We start from the raw sequence: 21205 nt of genomic DNA, 5'->3' as shown, positions 1-21205 counted from the left end.
GCTTTGAAAAAACTGCATAAAAAGCACTTGCAGCAACAAAAACATAATATTCCAGAAACACGCTTTGCCGATCTGATCAGCTGTTCATAACACTTCCTACATCCATCAGCACGAACTATCGCGTGTCCGCCATGACCTGCCTGAAACCGGAAGTGACGTCATTTTGCAGAAATGTAGTTTTTACCATCGGGGCCTCATGAGCCTATACTTGTGTTTTTAAAAGTTATGTTTGACTTTATGACTTTCTGTGTCGTTTCTGGGATGCTTAGGACTCATATTGCACTGCTGGAAATAGTTTATTTTGATACATATGCTGCTTTTTGCAAATTTGCACTATAATATTTATTTTCGTTTTTCCTGCAGTGTATAAAAATTGGTGTATTTCAAAAATAAAACTATGAAGACACTTAAAATAAATTTCCTGTGGTGGGAAACTATTTTGTGCAACTTTTTTGTATTTACAGTTTTGAGGGATAAGCCTCTTAAATAGAAAACTAGAAATATATGTTAAAAAAACAAAAACGATTTTAAATGGTTGTATTGATGTATAGCAACTTGAAATGCTCCCAAAAATGGCTCCACAGCATGTAAAAATATAATATAAGCTCTGGCGGACTTGGTTCTATGGTAGGTCTTAAAGGGTTAAACATTTTGGTCAGTGACACTTGAAAAGCCTGGCTTTAAAAGCCAGAAAAAAGCTAGCTATCTGCTTCATTAAAACACCCCCAGTATCACAACTCTATCATTAAGACATGGGAGGAGATGATGGATTATAATCAATTTTTCCATTAATATTTAAAAGTTTTTCAGCACGTCTAATGGTGTTTAACGGTGTAATATTAAGGAATAAATAGACAAACATGATTGTATATTAAGGCCTATAGAACAAAATTAATTGTTGGCACCCTTCTCGGGTTACGGTAGGGAAAAAAAAACTTGTCTAAGAATCTCTATTAGTGATGCTCAACAGGGCAAAGCAAACACATTAGACACCACTGGCTTTTTGTTTTCATTTATTACTGTTGATGAACGATCTCATTCTAAACATCTATCGCATCTCATTCTCACCATCAATATATCCAAGCCTAATAGCACAGTAGACCCAGGGTTAACCCTTAAATGACCCGGACTGTCATCATCCTGTTTAACCAACCCAGTATCGTGGCGAAGCGCAAAATAGCCATGCTGGACCACTGTGTGGACGCCACACTTTGGAAAGGTGAAGCAGATGTTGCCGTACCAACAGGGGGGAGATAATATACGTAAAGCCAAGAAGTCGCTAGTGACCAAAGAAGGTATAATAATAATGGATTGGATTTATATAGCGCTTTTCAAGGCACCCAAAGCGCTTTACAATGCCACTATTCATTCACTCTCGCATTCACACACTGGTGGAGGCAGCTACAGTCGTAGCCACAGCTGCCATAAAGCGAGGCTGCCATATCGCACCATCGGCCCCTCTGGCCAACACCAGTAGGCAGTAGGGTAAAGTGTCTTGCCCAAGGACACAACGACCAGGACAGAGAGCCCGGGGATCGAACCGGCGACCTTCCGGTTACAGATACGCTTCCCAACCCCCTGAGCCACGGTCGCCCAATTTCTAGGGAGAATGCACGTATGAAGTGCATTCTCCCTTTATGCTAAGCTAGGTGGCTAATGTGTATTTACATGTAAATGTGCTAGTAACGCCGCTTTAAACCCTGTCCCGTGTTTATGTTCAGCTGGGGCAGCTTGCTGCAACTTCTGCATGCTTGTCCATTTCGTGCTTTGGAGAGGCAGAGCATGACATACACACGGTGGACTGGTGTGTCATTGGTTTAACAGTACAGGTCTCTGATGTTGTCCCTGTTGTCTCTTGTCAGATACTTTCAACCAGTTTGCCATAGTCATCATATACTTCTGCTCAAGCATAGCCACAGAGAATATTCTCAGGATGGAGTTTCTGTAAAAAAGAAAGTCTATTGTGTCACACTGTAAGAAGGTGAGATATTTATTATTCATGTTGCGGTGTCCGTGCTGAATTTAAAAAAGGTATATGTACACGTTTGCTCTATTTATGTTCAAACAGATCATAAATCTACTACAGGCGAGCAGAGTGGTGCTCTACTGAGGTCAGCTGGCAAATGTCAAAGGCAACGCTAACGGGACTGAGACGGACACAAGGCCAAGCTGTCATTGATGTAGGTCATTCATGGTTCAGTTGACCGTCCCTCTTTTACACGTTTAAGAGACTGAGAGAGAAGGGCAACGGAGGACAAACAGGAAAAACGCAGACAGATCAATAACATAGATTTTATTATTGATAAGTGGATTATTAATTATCATATAATATATATATTTTTAAAGATGTTCTTGTGTTTCCATGTGTTCCGTAACTGGATTTTGCCTTTGTATTGACTCTTACCAAAACAGAAGGAAAACAACTTTAACTTATGTTAAAGTACTTAGTACCAGGTGGGAATTTGTACACAGCAAATTCAAAAGTGTTAAATGTTTTGGTGTTAGTAGTCTTAGAGTTAATTTTACTCTAAGTAGAGTCACATTCTTTTGATGTAACTCTGAGGTGTAAAATAATAGTAGTTAAAATCGAGTGTTAAAAATGAGTGTTTCTATGTCAAATCTGGAGTTGTTACAATGGAAACAGTAACTCTTGACCTCTTAACTCTGAACTCCTACAGGGGATACGACACTAATAGAGTAAATTCACAGACTCCGCCCCCAGCACGGCTCCAATCGAAGCTGAAGTGAAGCCGTTTCAGAACATTTTGCTCTACATATTTGAGTTGTTTGCCATGCTTGGTAAGTCATTTTTTCAAAGATTGTTTCAATTATTATTATTAGCTTTTACTTCTGTGGCTCTTTGGAGTTGAGACAAAGCTGTGTGAAAGGCATTAGCCATGTTGCTCGCTGATAGCATAATATTCTGTTTTAGCTAGCTGAAAGGCATTAGCCATGTTGCTCGCTGATAGCATAATATTCTGTTTTAGCTAGCTGAAAGGCATTGTTTGCGGGCAAATACCACAGCCTTGAAAAAAAGCTTGCATGTGAATTTTCAGTCAAACCTTTGGTCAAATACACTTAAAACAATGTCTAGAATGTGAAATGTTGGTATAATGGTGCTATTTGAAGCCTGAAAACGATCTCCCATAAAAACAACAACAACGAGAAACAGCAGTAGCAGAGAGTTAATATATAAACTCTTAACACCAAGTGTTAAATTATCAACTCCAGACAGATTTGGTGTTTAACACTAAATCAGAGTTAACGTACCAACTCTCCAAAAAGAGTTAAATTAACACTCTCTGGTGTGGACCCATATAGACACTTTAAAAGTGTTGAAATCAAATCTGACAGTGTTAATTTGGACATGCTGGATTTGCTGTGTACGGTTAAAATGTTGCAGATTTTGAGATGATGAGAGATGAGATGAGATAGCCTTTATTTGTCAGTTGCAGGTCTTTTGCCCACAACCGAGTTGACAGACCTTGCCGACCGTACATACAATACAAACATCACATTGGGGAGACAGGTCAGGCTAGGTAGCGAGGAAAAAAACATCGAAATGTGCAACACAAAAGGATAATACAGGAATGCACATGTATCAACACACCATAACACAATAAACACAGACAAGCAACATGGGAAAGTGTTCCAGTGTGTACATCTGATTATTACACCTTTATTTGCATTTCCATATGAGGGTATATTGACTTCTCTTACATATTTCAAAGTACTATTGAGTTATGAGTACTAAGCGAGTTATAATAATTAAAGAAAACAATGCAAAAGGGTTGGATGTAATTTTAAGTACTCAGGTTAATAGGTCCATACATAGTATTGTCTTTTTTTCTGACTCACGAATGTAAACGCTACAAACAACCAGAATGTTTTTCCAAGACGTTGCAGGTGTTGAACATTTTCAACAGAGAAACTTTCATGCACTGAAAAGCTGAATCACTTCTGAGTGTCCTCAACTGGCAACACAATAGCAAATCAGGAATTTATATTAGAATTTGTATAACAGCGCAGAGTAGTAATGACACAGGTGTTGTCCAGCATGATTACCAAGAAAAGATCAACGATTTTCGATCAGTCATGGCAAATAAACAATTTCTGTACAAAGAAAAAGATGACAAAAGGCTCCACAGCAGCTCCAAATAAGAATTCTGCTCCTTTTGCTTTACTTAACATCCTCTCTAACCCAACAAGCAGTTCACAGCCTGATTAGGATGAGTGACTTGTGCTGAGATAATTATCATCTGATCTAATTGGAGCTGAGCTGATGCTTCACATGTGGTTCATTATCTGAAGTGAGAAGTCGACTCCGTGTCCCTGCTGCCTGTCCATCTTTCTCTGTGCTCCTCTCAGGGCACATGGCCACGAGTGCGACGCCCTAGCTGTCTTCATGTGGGAGGTGGTGTGTAGATGTGTGTGTCCACGAGTGGTTTGCATGTGCTGCAGAAAGTGTGTGTTTGTGTTTTGCGAAACAGAGAGAACAAAGAGCGAGAGAGAAAGAGTGCTGCCGCTGGACATCAGTCACCGCTGACATGTGGCGGATGGAGTGTTGACAGCTCGTGACTGTGATGTGTTCATCTCTGCAGGAATCAAGCACATCTAAACCACAGGCCACGTTTGACTTATTGCGTAATAGAAACGATTTAAGCAGTTTTTATACAGCAAAAGATCCAAAACGTAAAGAGCGATGACTGAAAGTCCACTGTCCAGCTAATCACTGAAACATTTCATCACTAAAGCTGTTTTATTCATAGTTCACTATCATAATCAGAAGGTTGCCGGTTCGAGCCCCGGCTTGGACAGTCTCGGTTGTTGTGTCCTTGGGCAAGACACTTCACCCGTTGCCTACTGGTGGTGGTCAGAGGGCCCGGTGGCGCCAGTGTCCGGCAGCCTCGCCTCTGTCAGTGCGCCCCAGGGTGGCTGTGGCTACAATGTAGCTGCCATCACCAGTGTGTGAATGTGTGGATGATTGTGTCTAGTGTAAAGCGCTTTACAAATACAGACCAACATAATTTTTTATATGTAGGAAAAGAGAGTATTCAAGGGGCAAACTGTTTGTGCTGTGTTGTATCACTCATGCCCACTGCTCCATAAATGCATGTCCCATAAAGACACAGGAAACTGTGAAGGTAGGGCAGCCAGGATGTGGTGTAATTTCTATTTGTCTGTTTCAGTTTGCCTTTACCGAGATAATACTGCGATGGCATGTATCTCAGCAACATCAGTGGGCGTTATAATCAAACTGGATGATTGCTCAGTGCACAATTTACTTCAATTGAATAACTGTTGTCAGTATTGGGGCACCACAGACTGCCAGAATGAAACGGGTGTTGACAAAAAGCATGAAGATGAATAATTAGCTGATCGGAGAATATTCCCTATCATAGATAGTTCTATATATAAAGTTATTGCTGAACTCTAACCATGCCAGATCGTTTTTGTAGTTGTGACACAAACATTTTGTCAAAATCATTAGTTTAATCAACATTAAGACTTACTGATTAATCAACCATTCTCTTGGTTTTCATTGTTTGCACAAAACTGTTCGTCCTGCTTCCTCAGTCTTAGCATGTCTAACTGCTCTGAGCAGCGTTTATGTGAGACAAGAAGCTCTTGTGTTTTTGCCTCATCAGTATGGGTTTTGCAAGTTTCCTGAACTTCATTTGGGAGCCCAAATTGCCTCCAGTGTCAATTTAAGTGTGAATGAGATGTTTTGCGTGTGTATGCATTAGCTTTGTGATAGCCTGGAAAGCTGCCTGGGGTCTACTTTGGCTCGCAGAGACTGCGTGCTGCTATATGCATCAGCCCACTCCAAAATGTATGGATTGATGGACTATTTTGGTCTACATCTCAGTCTGCTCCTAATGTTTCCTTTTGTTAACACATTCTTGAACTCTTTCAAACCGCACCTCCCTCAGTGCTTCATCTTCATTTAGCTGACGTATTAAGCCTATTTTACCTTACCTACTTTAGCAACAGCCTGTGCATGATGTGCGTTTGTGTGTGCGTGTGTGTGAGAGAGAGAGAGACTACATATATATCAGCTGTGAGGACTTATTTTACCTGGGCAGCAATATCTAACCACTTTAAAAACTGACTGTTCAATAATGGGTAAACGTGTGAGTAATACCTCAGCACTGTAGGAGCAGCACTACCCTATGGAAACATATTCAGCATCAGCTGTGTATTTGTTTGCAAACAAAAAAACTGGCAGTGATGATCTTAAAAATCCAAAAATACTACTAAAGATGTCAAATTAACAACAACTCTATTTATGAACTTGAATTCCCATAAAAAATAAAATAAATAATAATAATAATGTGCAGCAAGTGTAAACTCTGTGTTACATTTTGGCGGCTGGGGAATTGTCTGGTCTCTGAGCAGTGATTCAGCCGAGTTTTTTTCCAGCATGAATGACCATCTGGTATTACACAAAATGCCCCGTTCTGACAGCATTAGTTTCAGTGGGGTAGATGAGGTCACAGTTGTGTCACAGTTGCATCAATGATATCAGCCTGAATTAGCCATCTCTGGCTTTCACACAACAACTGTGCAGTTTCAAATGATTCATTATGCTCTAAGTCTAACACTTATGGCTGTTATTAGATAATAGGTGCTTTTATTAATCCCTGCAATGATCCTATTTTATTACAGATATAATAATTCAATGCAAACAGACTTTGTTAGATGTCCCAACTAGCTAGTTACTGTGACAAGCAGCAGACATTAAACTCTAATTTTTCTTAGGTTGCTAACGCTGTAACATTGTAACTAGCAAACTGACTACACTTACCACCTTGCAAACAGCTGACACTGCTAGCCCCCAGAGCCCATTACGATAAACAACATCAGAATCTCGGCATCTATAACTGGCCACCAAATCAAGTCCAGCTGGGTGTAATGGAAATGTAAATGAACTGAGTGGGCAGAGAGGAGAAAATAGAGGGGGGATGAAGGGAGAGTGCACGGTTGCAATGGACCGAGGCTCTTTTCCTTTCCCCCTCGTCTTATCAATATGGAAAGGTTTCCTTTGTAATTCTGTTTGCGCATCCTCAGTGGATACTTTGGATCAAATTATTATGATTATTATTTATTAATTTAATAAATAATTTTCCCCATATTTTTATTAAACCATGCTCAGTCACATCAGCCTTCTTGTACAATATATCGTTTGTTTTTTTCTTATCTGTTCCCAAATTCTGAGTCAGACAGCCGAAGGAGAGAAAGCAAAGGAGTCCATCTGTCATAAATAGGTTTCTGTCTTCGAAATCATACAGACAACCCACCAGTTCACCTGGCTTGTCACAGAAAGTTGGTCTGACCTCATAAGTGTCCCGAGGACAGACAGAAAAACAGGAGACATGAGAACAGGAGACACTAGGCATAGAAATACGAAGACGATTTTTGCATATATGCACAAACACACAAATAGATATATATGAGGTACAACACAAACTGTTTGACAGCATTATAGACTAAAAGAGACAGCCACAGTGGTACAATACTGAATCTCCTGTTTAGACATACACACAAACACATGCTCTTTGTCAGGCTACAAAACAGAAATGATGTGACCATCTGCTCGAAGAGCTGCGAGGACCACTGTCTCTCATATGATGGCAGCTCCACTCTGAACTTGTCCCATACAACCTCAACATCACATTTAAATACACAGGATACCTCTTGCATAGTTTTATATACTGAGCAAACTTAAATAGCAGACCCTCAAGACCTGTTATAGATATGCAGAAGAGAGTAAATAAACAAGGCTGCTGAAATTGGCTGCTTGCTGAAAGGAACCATGATTTCCCCCCCCCCCCCCCCCCCCCCCCCCCTCAGATCTAACCAAATAGCTCGTTGTCTAAAGCTAAACCAAAATGTGACTGAAAAAAATATCTCAAAAGAATGAAACACAAAATTATAGAAATGATGGTCCTGTGTGGGATTCAATTTCCTGTGATTTATGTGGTCACACCACTGTAGCCTCCCTATTCTAGTTTTATACTTAGACATAGTTAGACAATCTGAATATCAAGAGTGGATTAAAAATGGTAGACAGTGTGTTACAATGCGCTGACACAGGGCTCTGAAGACTGGCTTACAATATGATATGGTTACAATGTTGCCAAAAATACCAATAGTGCCACGATACAGCAATTCTGTGTCGCTATACACGATCCAAAAGATTTATCTACGATATATTAAAGCACAATATCCATGAAATTGAAGAAGAAAAAATACAATGTTAAAGAAAACAGAGGGCACTCATAAAGTCATAAATGCAGTCGAACTGTGGGTAGAATCTATTTAGAGCGCTTGCAATAAATAAACACTTAATGATAATTGTAATTGATGGCAGTGCTTTGATGATTGTATTGAAGGAAGAAACAATGAAGTATATACCACATTACTGTGTCCCACCCATAGTCCTGACCAAGAATGAATGTGTGACAAGCTGGTAGTGAAAATGAGTTTGTGTGTGTGTGTGTGTGTGTGTCTGAGGTGTGTGTGTGACTGAGGTGTGTTTCTCACAAAGGTGAAAGTGACCTTCTGGATAGCTTCCTGTTGCCTTCAGCATGGTAACATAATGACTAATGCCTGCTTAACAGCTCTGATTTCCTGGAAAATAGCCTCCTACATCTTTAGACTCTTATTGAAGACAATTGCAGTTACTTTGCATAATAAGATACGGTACAATGGCAGAATCCCCAAAATAAACAAACACAAGACAGAAATCATTTTTTCACCGAGCTTAACATGCTAAATCCTCCCTAGCTGTTATGCTTCCCAAATAAAAACATTTTCTACTGACACTAAAGTCACTGTTTCAGCTGTCTGCCTCCGTGGTTCTTTGTTCTATTTCTTCCAGTGCTGTCAGTTCCAAGGCCTCCACCAGAAAAGCCGGTCCACGCAGCCTCACAGAGAGAAGCTGGCAACAATCTTTGAAGCTAAAAATAACCACAGCAAAATGCAGTGAGCACAGGATAATCAGACCCACACCCATACGCAGGCCCGTTTGCTCACAGGGCTGCCTGCTAAACTGCTGAGTGGCAAAAGACTAGGATACAATCACGATGGGATCAATAACCTGCATAGGATGCTTTGGCTAAGGTTGCTCATATAATGGAGACACTTGGATTTAGAAAATATATCATTACCAATAACTAAACATCAAGCTGGAACCACTTAGGTGATGCTAATGTGTAAAATAATTGGCAGGAAATTGGCTTATTAGATTACAATGAGGGCATCGTTATTTAGACCTTAAATGAAAGATAACGTATGCAGCAGCAGTGCTAAATGTAAAAAGGAATTAGATTTAAAATTATAGTTCATAAGATCATGTCATGTCATTTGAACCACTTTGGTTACTTTTTTAGAATGTTTATTGTTAAACAGTTTAATTTAAGTTTAATTTGATGCAATATTACATTTCTTCACGATATGCAATGAAATGTTGATGATTGATAAAAACGAGATTATCTTTGTCTAGTTTGTATTACACATTATTGTATGTCAGAATACATAATACATGTCTACATTTCAATTAAACAGCACGAAAGCAAGACAATTGTTTCTTCGCTGAATAAGCTGTAAGTTTTTCATAGGCCCAGCCCACATACTCAACTCTGCTGCTCAACCTACAAATGCATTTTCCTTGCAAATGTAGCATCATCTAAAGGCTAATAAAAAGGCTTTCCAACAGTATAAGATTTACTGCCAAGAAGTAATGTTACAGCATAAAAAAATAATCAACCAAACACAATTTTTCTTACTTTTTGTGTCACGTTTTTATTCTCTCTCGCTCTTTGAACAAGGGATGCTCTCTTTTCATGTGTTTTACTTTGCAATACCTGCGTTCCATCTTTACTGGAAATGCTAACTTTGAGTTTTACCTTGCATATAACCACTCATAATGCAACTCCACTGAGTAAAGTCAACATCAGCTGCAGGAGTGGCAGCAATATGATTCAGTCAAGCTGACCTTGAGAGGCGTGCAGTGAGCGACGTGAGGAGAGAGAGGGGGGCAGAGAGAGATAGCAGCGTAAAGAAAATTCAATCAGCGGCTTAGTCATTGAAAGAAATCAGGTCGGACTAGAACTGGTTCTGGACTGAACTGCTGGACCCTCTGCTAGCCCTTTGTATGTCAAGGTGAAATAATTTCTATCTCAGCATTTTATCTTTGCTAATCACATTGTTTAGCACCAGGTGCCGGCAGCATAATGAGCAGAATGTAAGGTGAACGAGTTTTGTTTCTTTTCTTTTTCTTTCAGACCAGTGTTGAATATTTTACACTGGAATAGGAAAAAAATATATTTTTTTGAAAGTTAATGTCTACATATGGAGAATTTTCCTTCGTGGCATAGTCCTTCCTGGTTTTTTACAGGCTGCTTGAACACCAAATGATAATGAACACATGAATGTGGGAGCTAAATGAGACTGAAACAGTGTAAATTAGTTCTGGAAATTCTGCATTTATAAATGAACATTCATGTTTCTCTTGTCCTTACAAAGCATTTACCAGTTTCATATGTTTTCAGTGTTGCAGGATCTGCTATTTTGAACATCTAGTTAATAGCATGTTTGGAGTTTGGGGCCAACAGCTGAAATATTTACTTGTTAAGATGTCAAATGTGAATCTACACGAATCCTGGCAACCAGAAGTCAAACGTAACTTTCGGTTTATCTGATCCTCTGACAAGTGGAGAGTTAAATGAAAATTGATAGAGTGGTAGACCACACTGTTTAAAACTACAAAATAGGCCATTGATAGGCTGTACGGTGTCAGGATACCCTGCTAGGTTACATCTTCATTTGCTGCCTTTTTTCCATGTTTGATTTGCCGTCTGGTACTTAAAGCTACTTGTTTCCAATTGGTCATTCTTTACATTTTTACAGCCAATTATTATTTTTTGTTTTATTATGTCCACTGATTCTGCAGGTCTTGATCTGCAGGTCAACTAGGTATTTAAGTTTCCCTCCCCCTGAGCTCTGTGTCCCAGTCTAAACTCCCCAAAAATAAGTACAGCAAAACATGCGAAAAAAAGAGCTCTTGGCTACAGTTGAACTCACAACAGTCTAATATTTATTTGCTTACTGTTGTTAAACGGTTTGCTGCTGTAGGCCAGCTGACAGATTTAATAAGAGGGAGAGGCGAAGGTGCAGCTTGGGGGAAAAGGGGGGGCTGTAGATTATTTACCTCCATGGAAAACTCTCATATTTAACAACCCAGAAAAATCAATACAGTTCTTTTGTTATGTCCAACCTAATATATATATATAATAAAAATGCTATCGCTAATGCTAATTTTTTTTAAAGCGATTCCAGTTTGTGATATTGATGATTCTGTTTCCCACGAGCACTCTGAATGACCACACATTAGAAAACACCTTAGAAAATGGAAACACTGGAGCACTTAGCTAGCAGGTGGCAGCTTCCTCTGGAGAAGCCGACCAGAAAAGGAATTTACTTCTCCTACATCTCATCTGCTGTTACCTTCAACACCATGGGCTCCAATAAAATAGTGTAAGCCTCATGTAATCAAGGCAGCTTAAACCTGAATGAATTATTAAAAGCTCCTCGGAAGTTTGTGGCAGCATTTAACCACTTTGTACTTTATCATCATCTGGACCCTGCTGATAGATGTACTCGTAAGGGATGGCGAACAGGAAAAAGGAAGTGAGGCAGATGGAGACTTTCAACCTTGGCAAACTGAAAAATTCTTAAACCTTTAAGTCTTATTTTCCTCACCACCGAAAGCAATTTTGCCCATTGCAAAAAATGAAAGAACCTTAAACACCTGAATTCACTGAAGTGGGGAATTACTCAGTATGGGATGATTCGTGAAAGGACCATTTTCAATTATTTACACTTTCCACTACATATTGAACATGTTTCTCTTTCGCATCATTAAAATTGCATCACTCTTCTCCCTGCAAGACATTTCATCACAATGAATCAAAGGCATGTTAAGCTTTGTTTGCACAGCATCTCGAGCAAATTAAAACTCTGGATAGATGAGATGACAGGTTTTCAGGTGTTCGGTTAGTGGTCAAGCACCGCAGCCTGCATCAGCAAAAAACTTCAAGGTGCTTTGATCTGTGTTTGGTTATATCCATCCCACTCAAGCTGGATCACAAGGAAAACACACACACACACACATATAGCTACATTTGTGTATCAAAGCAGTCAGTAAGCTAGAGGTATGTCACGTTACATGGAAGATACATTAATATTAATGCTATGGATTGCCATAGAATATATAAGCTATGGCATCATCTATGGATTAAATTCAATAATAGATGACAAATTCCAAAACAAAATTTGCAGCTTATCAACTTAACAACAGATGGCTGAGACTTTCTGGGCCCATGGGAGTCTGGGGCTCAGTGCAGTTGCCCGCCCACTGATTACAAATAGTATGGGATCTTTTTTTCCCTCTCTCTCTTTTGCTTAGACCTCAGATAACCCAGTAAAGTAACAACCTCAACCGTTTGGCAGAATTCTTGAGAAAATATAACACATTTCTTACAGGGCACAAGAGAATATTGGATAGCACATTTCATCAACCATAAGCTGTAATTTTGTGCAGAAAAGTTATTTCTTTGCAAAGGAGGGAATCAGACTTCTAAAACGGTGCGTATTTCCGTTATTATTCACACAAGTGGTTGCAGCTAGTTCAAATGCATTAAATATATATATAGCTGTATTTAGTTATAGGCTGCTGTGGCACAGGCATCAATGAATACAGTGCACACATAGAGTACATAGAAAAACCCCATTGGGAACTTGTTCCTAAGCAGCTTCCAGACAGCTAATCCAAATGTAAAGATCGCGAACTGTGCAATCTGGTTTGAAAAGGAAAATCTGGTTTAAAAGTGAAAAGCTCTCCCTCTGAGATGATTAGTGTAATGCAAACATGTACAGTGATGCCTCTGGTGTTGGCGGAGGTGACGAAAGCTGAAGTTATCGTCATCAGATTAAATGGGAGATGAAAGGAGTGACTGAACAGATACATTTAGAAAGAAATACATGAATGGAATACTTTCAAAATTGATCATTTAATTTATATTTTGGTTCTTTTAGGAAACAACAACGTTGAAATCCAAACTCTTCTGTCTTGAATGATAGTAATGATAGAGAGGTTAAAGATGGACTGGGATTAGGAATGCCAACACCACCGTGGAATGTGTATCTTATTAAACCTCAAGAGCCTTATCAGACAACTTGGATGAAAAAACAACTATGTTTCACTTTACCACACAAGCATCTCTCTTAACCAGAGCTCAGCCCAGAAACTATCCTCATAAAAGGCTCTGGCCAGATGAAATAATAGAATCTGCACAAAGAAATAAAATAAATAAACAACTTCCCCAGACCGCTTCACAGCACCCCCGAGGGATCCTAAAACATGGCTAAGACAAAACGCTGCCTTAAACATGTCACCTCAGCATCATTTAATGAAAAACATCCCGCCACAGATCATATATCAAAACAATCCTGCAGGAGTTAGGCTGCTGCTTGTAAGCCTGTGTAGAATGCATGTGACTGATAGGTGGGCTGATGTAATTCTGTTGCTTCCATGGTCATGGTGATGGGCTGTTAATCTGGATTTAGGTTTCAGGGCCAGTGTTTGACTGTTACCTAATCCCACTGAGTGGCTCAGCATGGAGACAAAGACCTCAGGCTGCACTACGACATCTTCTGAAGCTTAACGCTGAAAATGATTTCGTAAAGAACAATCAAAAATCTGAATCTACTGAATGTATCATTATCGCTCTCATTTGTGTTTGTGGCATGTCTCTCACACACATGCACAAAAACACAAAGTCCTGGTCTATTTTCATGGATTTACTCATGACTACACGGACTCATCTGCTATTCTTTACTAATATGTGTTATTTTTATTTTGTATATTTTTTGATTTCTAGTTCATTATATCTGAAGCACTAGTTACAGTTAGTTAAATTAACACATATCCAGTTTTCAGTTGCGGAGGCATCGCCTGAAATTTTCACAGAGGTCACTCGGCTCCTTATAATGGTATCTTTTATCCTAGGTCTCTTTTTTCCTACAGCTTAAAGCATGGGGATAACTTAAGATTTTGCGACAGATTTAGATATGTCAGTCACTCTTGCAAAGTGACACTTGCTAACTATAATATCTTCCTGTAGTTGCCAGACCCTGAATTTTTGACTGACAAGCTAGAATGTCACCAAATATCCCTTAAAGCTAAAAAGCACCAGGAGTTCTGCAGATGAAAGTACAGTTAACCCCCGAACCGCCCACAAATAGCTGAAATACTTGAGTATTACTTGAGTATTACTTGAGAATTACTTGAGAAGAGTAGACCCCCTCTAAAAAGGCTTATAACTGCCTATTTCTTATTTTCCCAGGAGCTTTGTGCTTGGCGAACGCTTTTTAAGAAAATAAATTATTTATATAGATTTCTGTGTTTACATTAACAACAATATTTGAAACCTAGTAAATCATTTTTTATTATAAAAAATGTTTTTAGTCATGAAAACAAAATAACAAAAATTAGCCAATATTTTAGGTATGCTCTACTTTTACATCTGGGATCTTAAGTTTACATTGAGAGCGTGTGCACGGCAACATACTATTTTGCCCACTTAACAGATCAGTTACAGCACCACAATCTGTGTCACTCTTAATTTTGTGACCTACAAAGGAAGGGAGAGCATTGATAAGAACACACAGATGGCCCGCTATACTTTAATTCTCCAGTTTCTGAGCACAAGCCAACACAGCCAATTCAGTCATATTATATAACGCATTTACACATAATGGATGGTTAATGTAAAAATGATGGCCTTTTCAAATCAAAGCAGCATGTGGGTGGTAGAATAGAAGAGGTGGGAGGGTGGAGGGTGTTTAGGATTATCGAACGACTTGGCAATTGTGCAACGCCAGAACTTTCTTGGGCGAGCTGGTGAAGGAATGACATTTTCCCTGGGATATCTATCACCCAAGCTTAATGGTTTTCACTTGGTGGAGAAATGGCATTCCTTTTTAATGGTTAATTAATAAATGAACTGATGATGATGAATGGCTCCCATTTTTCTTCCTGGTAATGAAATGATACACAATTTTTCCTCTATGTTTCTAATTATCAGAGGGAACATTCCCCGCTCTCTCATGTAATCTGGGGACATTTTCATTATCATGGATACAAAAGAAGCAGCTGCACTTTTGCAGTCAAGACACAAGGTGGAATGGAGTGATTTTGTTTATCAGTTACTTAAAAAATGACTGTCAACATGTAATTAGCATAATATAATAGGGGGTATTGTGTGCATCGTACATTCCAAAATACTTGATGTTGTATACTATGATAAACAATATATTATATGACATACACTCATCTATTAGTTCACAAGTAATTGATCATGGCGTTGGCATTAACTCGTTAACTGATATTATGTCAACTGAAAGTTAACTACAGTGTTAAACTGCAGGAAGGAATAAACAGCATATGAAATGTAGGAACCCCCATCACCTAAAAATCATGAAATACATGCTAGGTTTGAGTTTTTTCTTTGTGAGGCTCTCCGCACAGATGCGAGAGACTTGATACATGCAGTGCATGAGATCACACTGTTAAAAATAAAGCAACTCCTGTCACTGTGAAGATGTGAGCGTAGTCCAAAGACCAGATCAGAAACAGGGACATAACAAGCAGATGAAGGTTCAGCACACAATGTGACACCATTTTGGGAGCTGAGAAATTTGTCATGGAGGAAGACGTGTGCGTGTCTGCGTGCGGGTGTGTGCTTCATTGATTGCTGCACAAAAATTCCCCGTAGCACAAATCAATAGTATGAGCAGTTGCACGACAGAGGTAAAAACAGAAGGGAAAGATTCACCATCCGATGCATCAGAATAAATTTCTATTCAAGTTACTCAGGATGCTGCAGAAGATCGTTTCATGTGGTTTGTTTGCAAAAGAATTTTAAGATCATTTGATTATTAGAGAAACACAAAAAACCCTCCAAACCTATATATACTCAAAATGATACCTAAACTTGATTATTGACTACTGCTCGTTATTCCAATCAATACTATTGATCACTCATCTTCGATGTTTTGACTATAAAACCCATCAAGAACATTATTTCCCAAACAGGAAGGTCTTGCAAAAAATAAAACAAAAAAAGTTTTGGAAGAAACCATAAGTTCAGACGTCATGTTTGGTGATGATTAACCAATCAGTGGAGCTTTTGAAACACAACACAAGTCAGTAGTATATGAAAGACTTACGGGTTTTGCGGTGACTGTGCGTACGTGTGGTGAGTGTGGTGGAGATCGTCTCTGTAGTAGTATGCTCTGCCGTCCACATCTGTGTAGAGTCATGAAGAACCGTCGGATTGGGCGGTGAGGAGCTCGATGTTGCAGCTCCAATTATGAAAGTTGTGCGTGGTGCTGCAGTAGTTGTGGTAAAACCTGAAGGTCCGCGTCCATTACGACTTCCGGGATTCCGAGGAGTTACCTGACTGCCTGAAGCCCCGCCCCCTCTAGCATTTATAGTTGTGGTGGTAGCAGTAGTGCGAGTTCTACCTTTTGCCACAGTAGCAGTTCTAGCAGTGGGGTTCCTGCTATCGATTGTAGGAGTAGTTGTAGTAGTGGTAGTATCGGGGCTCTTGGGAATCCCACTTGGCTTGGAGAGGAAGATGGGATCTTGTCCTATTCGATTTGCATCCACTAGATCTGTTGGGACGTAATCCCGCACTGTACCAACAACAATCCATTTCAGCAGCATCAGGCTCAATCCAAGGCCAATAAAACCAATAAGTAATGGAACCACACACAGCCATGTCTGCTGGCGAGGCCAAACTGCACAGCGAAGGGGACCCTGTTCCTGGGCTTGGCCCTCCCCACGGCCCGCAGAAGCCCCCGAACCTTCAGGTTCTTCCAGGATTACTGCCCCAGATGCAGCTGCCCCAGAACACTCACTCATCATTCCCTGTCGTCCTTTATGGCTCATTAAGGGTTAACTCTGTGACAGGCATCGTTTGCACATGGTAGAAAGGTTTCCAACAAGGCCAGAGAAAAAAAAACAAATGGAAATTTGAAGGAATGAACCCCACAGAATCTGTCTCTCAATAACACACACACACAAATATGTATTCCAAGGATGGACAGAGAGGAAAAAGGGTGCAGGAGGTACATGCATGCACACAATCACAAACGCTCAAGCACACACACTCACACGCAGAGACACCCAGAGGAAAATTGAAGAGCTGGCATAGATGTGTAAGTGTTTAGTCCGTGTTTAGTCCTGCTCAACTCTCAATGTCCAGCTGAAGCAACAGTGAACTCCAATAGTCTTCACAGCAGGGTTAACAAGAGGAAAAATGGAAGAAGTGATGCCTCTAATAGGGAGTAACATCTGTACGTGTAGGAAATCCATGGCATCAGTATTTGGATGCCATTGCAGCAAAAACGGAGAAAAAGAATCCAAAACACTTTTCCTTAACATGCCGAATGTGTCCCCTCCATGTAGAATCCACGACGGGACAGTAATATCGAATCAGAGAGTTAAACTTGCAGGGTGGGTCTAGTTGCTTCCCCACCCTGGGCAGGACCGAAAAAAAGAAAAGAAAATGTTTCCTGATGCAGTCTGTTCCGACTGCTTTAGCCGAGTCAGCGTCCTTCACATCCCAAAATCGGTCTCTTTCATAACTAAAAAAGAGTGCTCACTAAGACGTGTATCGCTTATGCGTCTTTTCAACACTCTCCTATGATAATCTGCTAATCTTTCTCTCCCATTGCTTTTCAAGCAGCCTCCTCCGTTTCACCTAAAAAAATCCAAACCCCCTTTGCTCCTTTTTTATATTTACAATATTCCAATAAGGCTAAAAATAAAGCAGTAGAATCCAATTAATTTTCTTGATCCAGTCAAAAAATAACACTCAAGATGAGGACAGAGAGATGGATGGTGGGGGGAAAAGAATGAGGGGTGTTGTTGCACAGTATCACAGGGCGGATAAATCTGCAACTGCGACGCGTGATCCTGCTCCTTCTCCAGCCGGCTGTGGATCAGATTCCTCCAAGCTGTCCGCTCAGCTCTCTACTGACTCAGTGTACTGTTTGTTAATACTGCAGCAAGCGCACAGAAAGCCTCTTTTCATCTATTTGCAGGGAGCATTCCGGCACAGAGGAATAAATTGTGCGAGGAAGAGGATGAGAAGCATGGAAAAGACAAAAAGAATTGAAAGCAAAAGAATAGAAAACACGAGGAAAGAGGAAAATCGTAAACAGGACACCACAATGTTGAAAATATATCCCACTGATTCTTTTTCTGAGAAGTGTTATATTTTCCTCAGTCCCTGGAAGCCTGTGCTCTTTCCAGTCAGCGTGTGATTTGTTGGTCTGTTTGCTGGGGTCCTCTGCTCGTCGTTCCCTCTAGGATGCGTTCTTCAAGATGATTAGAAATGTGCGCCCCGCGCCGGGATGAGAACTTGCAGCCGCAGCAGCAAAGGCTCCCCAACCCCCCCTTGGGGTTAGCAACATCAGATGATACAGCTGTCTTTACCTGTGGCAATTGGGATGCAGACAAACATGCAGCTGCTTCCCTGAGCTGCCGCCACTGAGAGACCAAGAACGAAAGAGAAGGGAGAAAAAAAACGCAGGCACAGACAGAGCAGAGTGCACACTGGTTGAGCGAGAGAGGAGAGAGAGAGCGAGAGGGAGAGACAGACAGAGAGAGGCAGAGAGCAAGGGTGGGAGGAGAGAAAGAGGCTGCACCTGCTAGATGCACCAGCACTGGGAAGCTTGCCCACCTCCGTTAGCAGGGAGGGGAGCGAGTAAAGATGCAGACTGCATACAGAAAACTAGAAAAAAAGGGTGGTGGGGTACAGATAAGGATAATGAGTGTGTGTATGTGTGTGTTTGTGTGTGTGTTGGGGGGTAAGGGGCAGGAAAAGACAGCTCTGCAGCAGCACAGGCAGTTACCGGTGAGGAGTCCCAGATGGATCAGAGTGGAGGCACAACGCATGAGCCGCCACTCGTTTGTTCAGACCCCACCCACTGCACAGCATTAGAGGAGAGACTGGGGAAAAAACAAAGAGATGTATTTGCAGCACTTTTATCGCAAATAGACTCAGCCATCAGAATCTGACGGGTGAATGTGAATAATTGTCTCCTGTGTAAATGCCACAGTCCATTTTCTCCAATGATAGCTTTCAACTTTGAAATAAATGTTTAGTTTCTTTCATGTAGTGCAGTACCTGTTTTTGCATATGGTTAAATAAACGCTGTGTTTGTAATTCAAGAGCAACTTAAAACTAAACCTGCTGCTACATCACTGAAGTCTACTCTCCCTATTTTTATGTGTCTTTATCCTTCTGTGTACAAATGTTCTTGTCAGTGTGTCTACTCGAATGATAGCATCATGAGACAGACACTAGTATAAAGTCATGCAGATAGCCATCTGCCTGTAGGAGAATCCTTCAATTGGTCCCACAGGGAAACCCAAGGGATGCCCACAGTCTCTTTCTGTCTTCTGACAAACAAATATCTAATACCCAATACTGTTAAAAGAGGCACCAGCGTAGTGCTTTTAAAGAGCTGCCAATAATCACATTGGAAAACAGCCAAAAGGACATAAGTTACATGTTAACCCATTTGCACTTCCATTTGACGAAGAAGACATTTACGCCAACAGAAAAATATATGGCTGAACTCTAAAACAGATTGTAGCTCCAATTATAGAACCAGAGGATCCGAGTCTCTTAAAAGTTTTAAATCAGGTAGATGATATTCAGTGGTGACAATTTGAATTGGAAATGAGGCTACAGTGTTTATTTTTAGGGAGTCCTAATTTTTACTTTAGCATAGCCAAAGTGTGTAAAAATGCTCTCCTAGGTGCACTACTTTACCCCTACGGTGGAGGATTTTGTAATTACCAATAAAGAATCTGCCAACAAATTACAACTAAGTACAGTCATCACTATACTTTACTAAGTAAGTAAGTAAGTAAGTAAGTAAAATTTATTTATATAGCGCTTTTCACAGATAAAAATCACAAAGTGCTTTACAACACAGGAAATGGGAATATAAAAACAATATAACAGTAAATAAAACAATGTAAAACAATAAAACTATAAAAACAGCATAAGAAGAAATTAATCAAATGCTTTTCTAAATAAAAATGTCTTCAGCTGTTTCTTAAAAGAATCAATGGAGTCTGTGCAGCGAAGAGACACCACAACCGTGGTGCCGCCGTCTGAAAAGCCCGATCACCACGAGTTTTAAAACGAGTGCGCGGTACCACCAGCAGTCTCTGATCTAATGACCTTAAAGCCCGAGAAGATGTATGTGGTTTCAGCAGGTCAGATAAATATTGAGGAGCCTGACCATGTAGGGCCCTAAAGGTTAGAAGTAAAATTTTAAAATGAAACCTAAAATTTACAGGCAACCAGTGAAGGGAGGCCAAGACTGGAGTGATATGCGATCTTCTCTTGGTGCCTGCTGCAGCATTCTGCACAGTCTGAAGATGATTTAAGGGTTGTTAAAACAAGTAAAAAGGCCGTTACAATAGTCTAAACGAGAAGAAATAAAAGCATGAATAATCATCTCAAGTTCAAGCTTTGATACCATTAGTCTGAGTTTAGAAATATTCCGTAAATGATAAAAACAGTTTTCGGACCAGCTGCTTAGAAAAAAGAAAATAATTTCCTGTTCAGGAAAATTGTACAGTGGGAGCAGTGGTGAACGAGGTCAGTATATCTTTGTACTACACTTGTGTCAGCTTTGAGGGACGTGCAGTCTATTTGCTTAAACCCTTTGTACAATTTTTTTGGAGTATAATGATATTAGTTTACTGAGCCACAGCTCTGTGTTTTAAGATGTCAACTTGATAAATGTGACATCAGAACCAAACAATGCAACAGATGCATGAATCCCAGCAGTGATTACTCATACAGGAATAATTTTATTAAGGTCTTTTTGAATCTTCTTTCATTGCATGGCAGGATAAATCTTAACCTCTAGTTTCACTGAAGAAGAAAACAATTTTTAATGATTGGATAACTGCTTTCTGTGATAATAATCCCTTATTGTAATCACATTCATTAGTCGTTAATTAAACTGGAACTCATTTGTAGTTAATAATTTAAAAGCCAACACAAAACAGTGAAGTAAACACATGGAATTCCCTCTGCTTACC

At 40.0% G+C, this 21205-nt stretch overlaps 1 protein-coding gene and 2 long non-coding RNA genes across 5 annotated transcripts in view; 1 reads left to right on the top strand and 2 right to left on the bottom strand.

Moving 5' to 3' along the window:
• LOC146505800 (uncharacterized) overlaps positions 1 to 16290 on the bottom strand; it is a 39550-nt gene extending 23260 nt beyond the window's left edge. For all 3 annotated transcript variants that reach the window (XR_014877680.1, XR_014877681.1, XR_014877682.1), the window contains exon 1: positions 649 to 16290. This is a non-coding gene — a long non-coding RNA (uncharacterized LOC146505800). The remainder of the gene's footprint in view (positions 1 to 648) is intronic.
• The window catches only part of nrg3a (neuregulin 3a), a 430968-nt gene extending 411972 nt beyond the window's left edge, over positions 1 to 18996 (bottom strand). The window contains exon 1 of the mRNA XM_085183301.1: positions 16297 to 18996. Coding sequence (XP_085039427.1) covers positions 16297 to 17020 — 724 coding nt within the window. The 5' untranslated portion in view covers positions 17021 to 18996. The remainder of the gene's footprint in view (positions 1 to 16296) is intronic.
• LOC146505797 (uncharacterized) overlaps positions 1 to 21205 on the top strand; it is a 116433-nt gene that overhangs the window by 11091 nt on the left and 84137 nt on the right. The gene's annotated exons all lie outside the window — the stretch shown is intronic.

This window comes from Neolamprologus multifasciatus, chromosome 13, assembly GCF_963576455.1.
Source record: "Neolamprologus multifasciatus chromosome 13, fNeoMul1.2, whole genome shotgun sequence".
NCBI classification, from domain to species: Eukaryota; Metazoa; Chordata; class Actinopteri; order Cichliformes; family Cichlidae; genus Neolamprologus; species Neolamprologus multifasciatus.
Note: the sequence above shows the minus strand (reverse complement) of the source record. Positions and strands in the feature narration are given on the sequence as shown.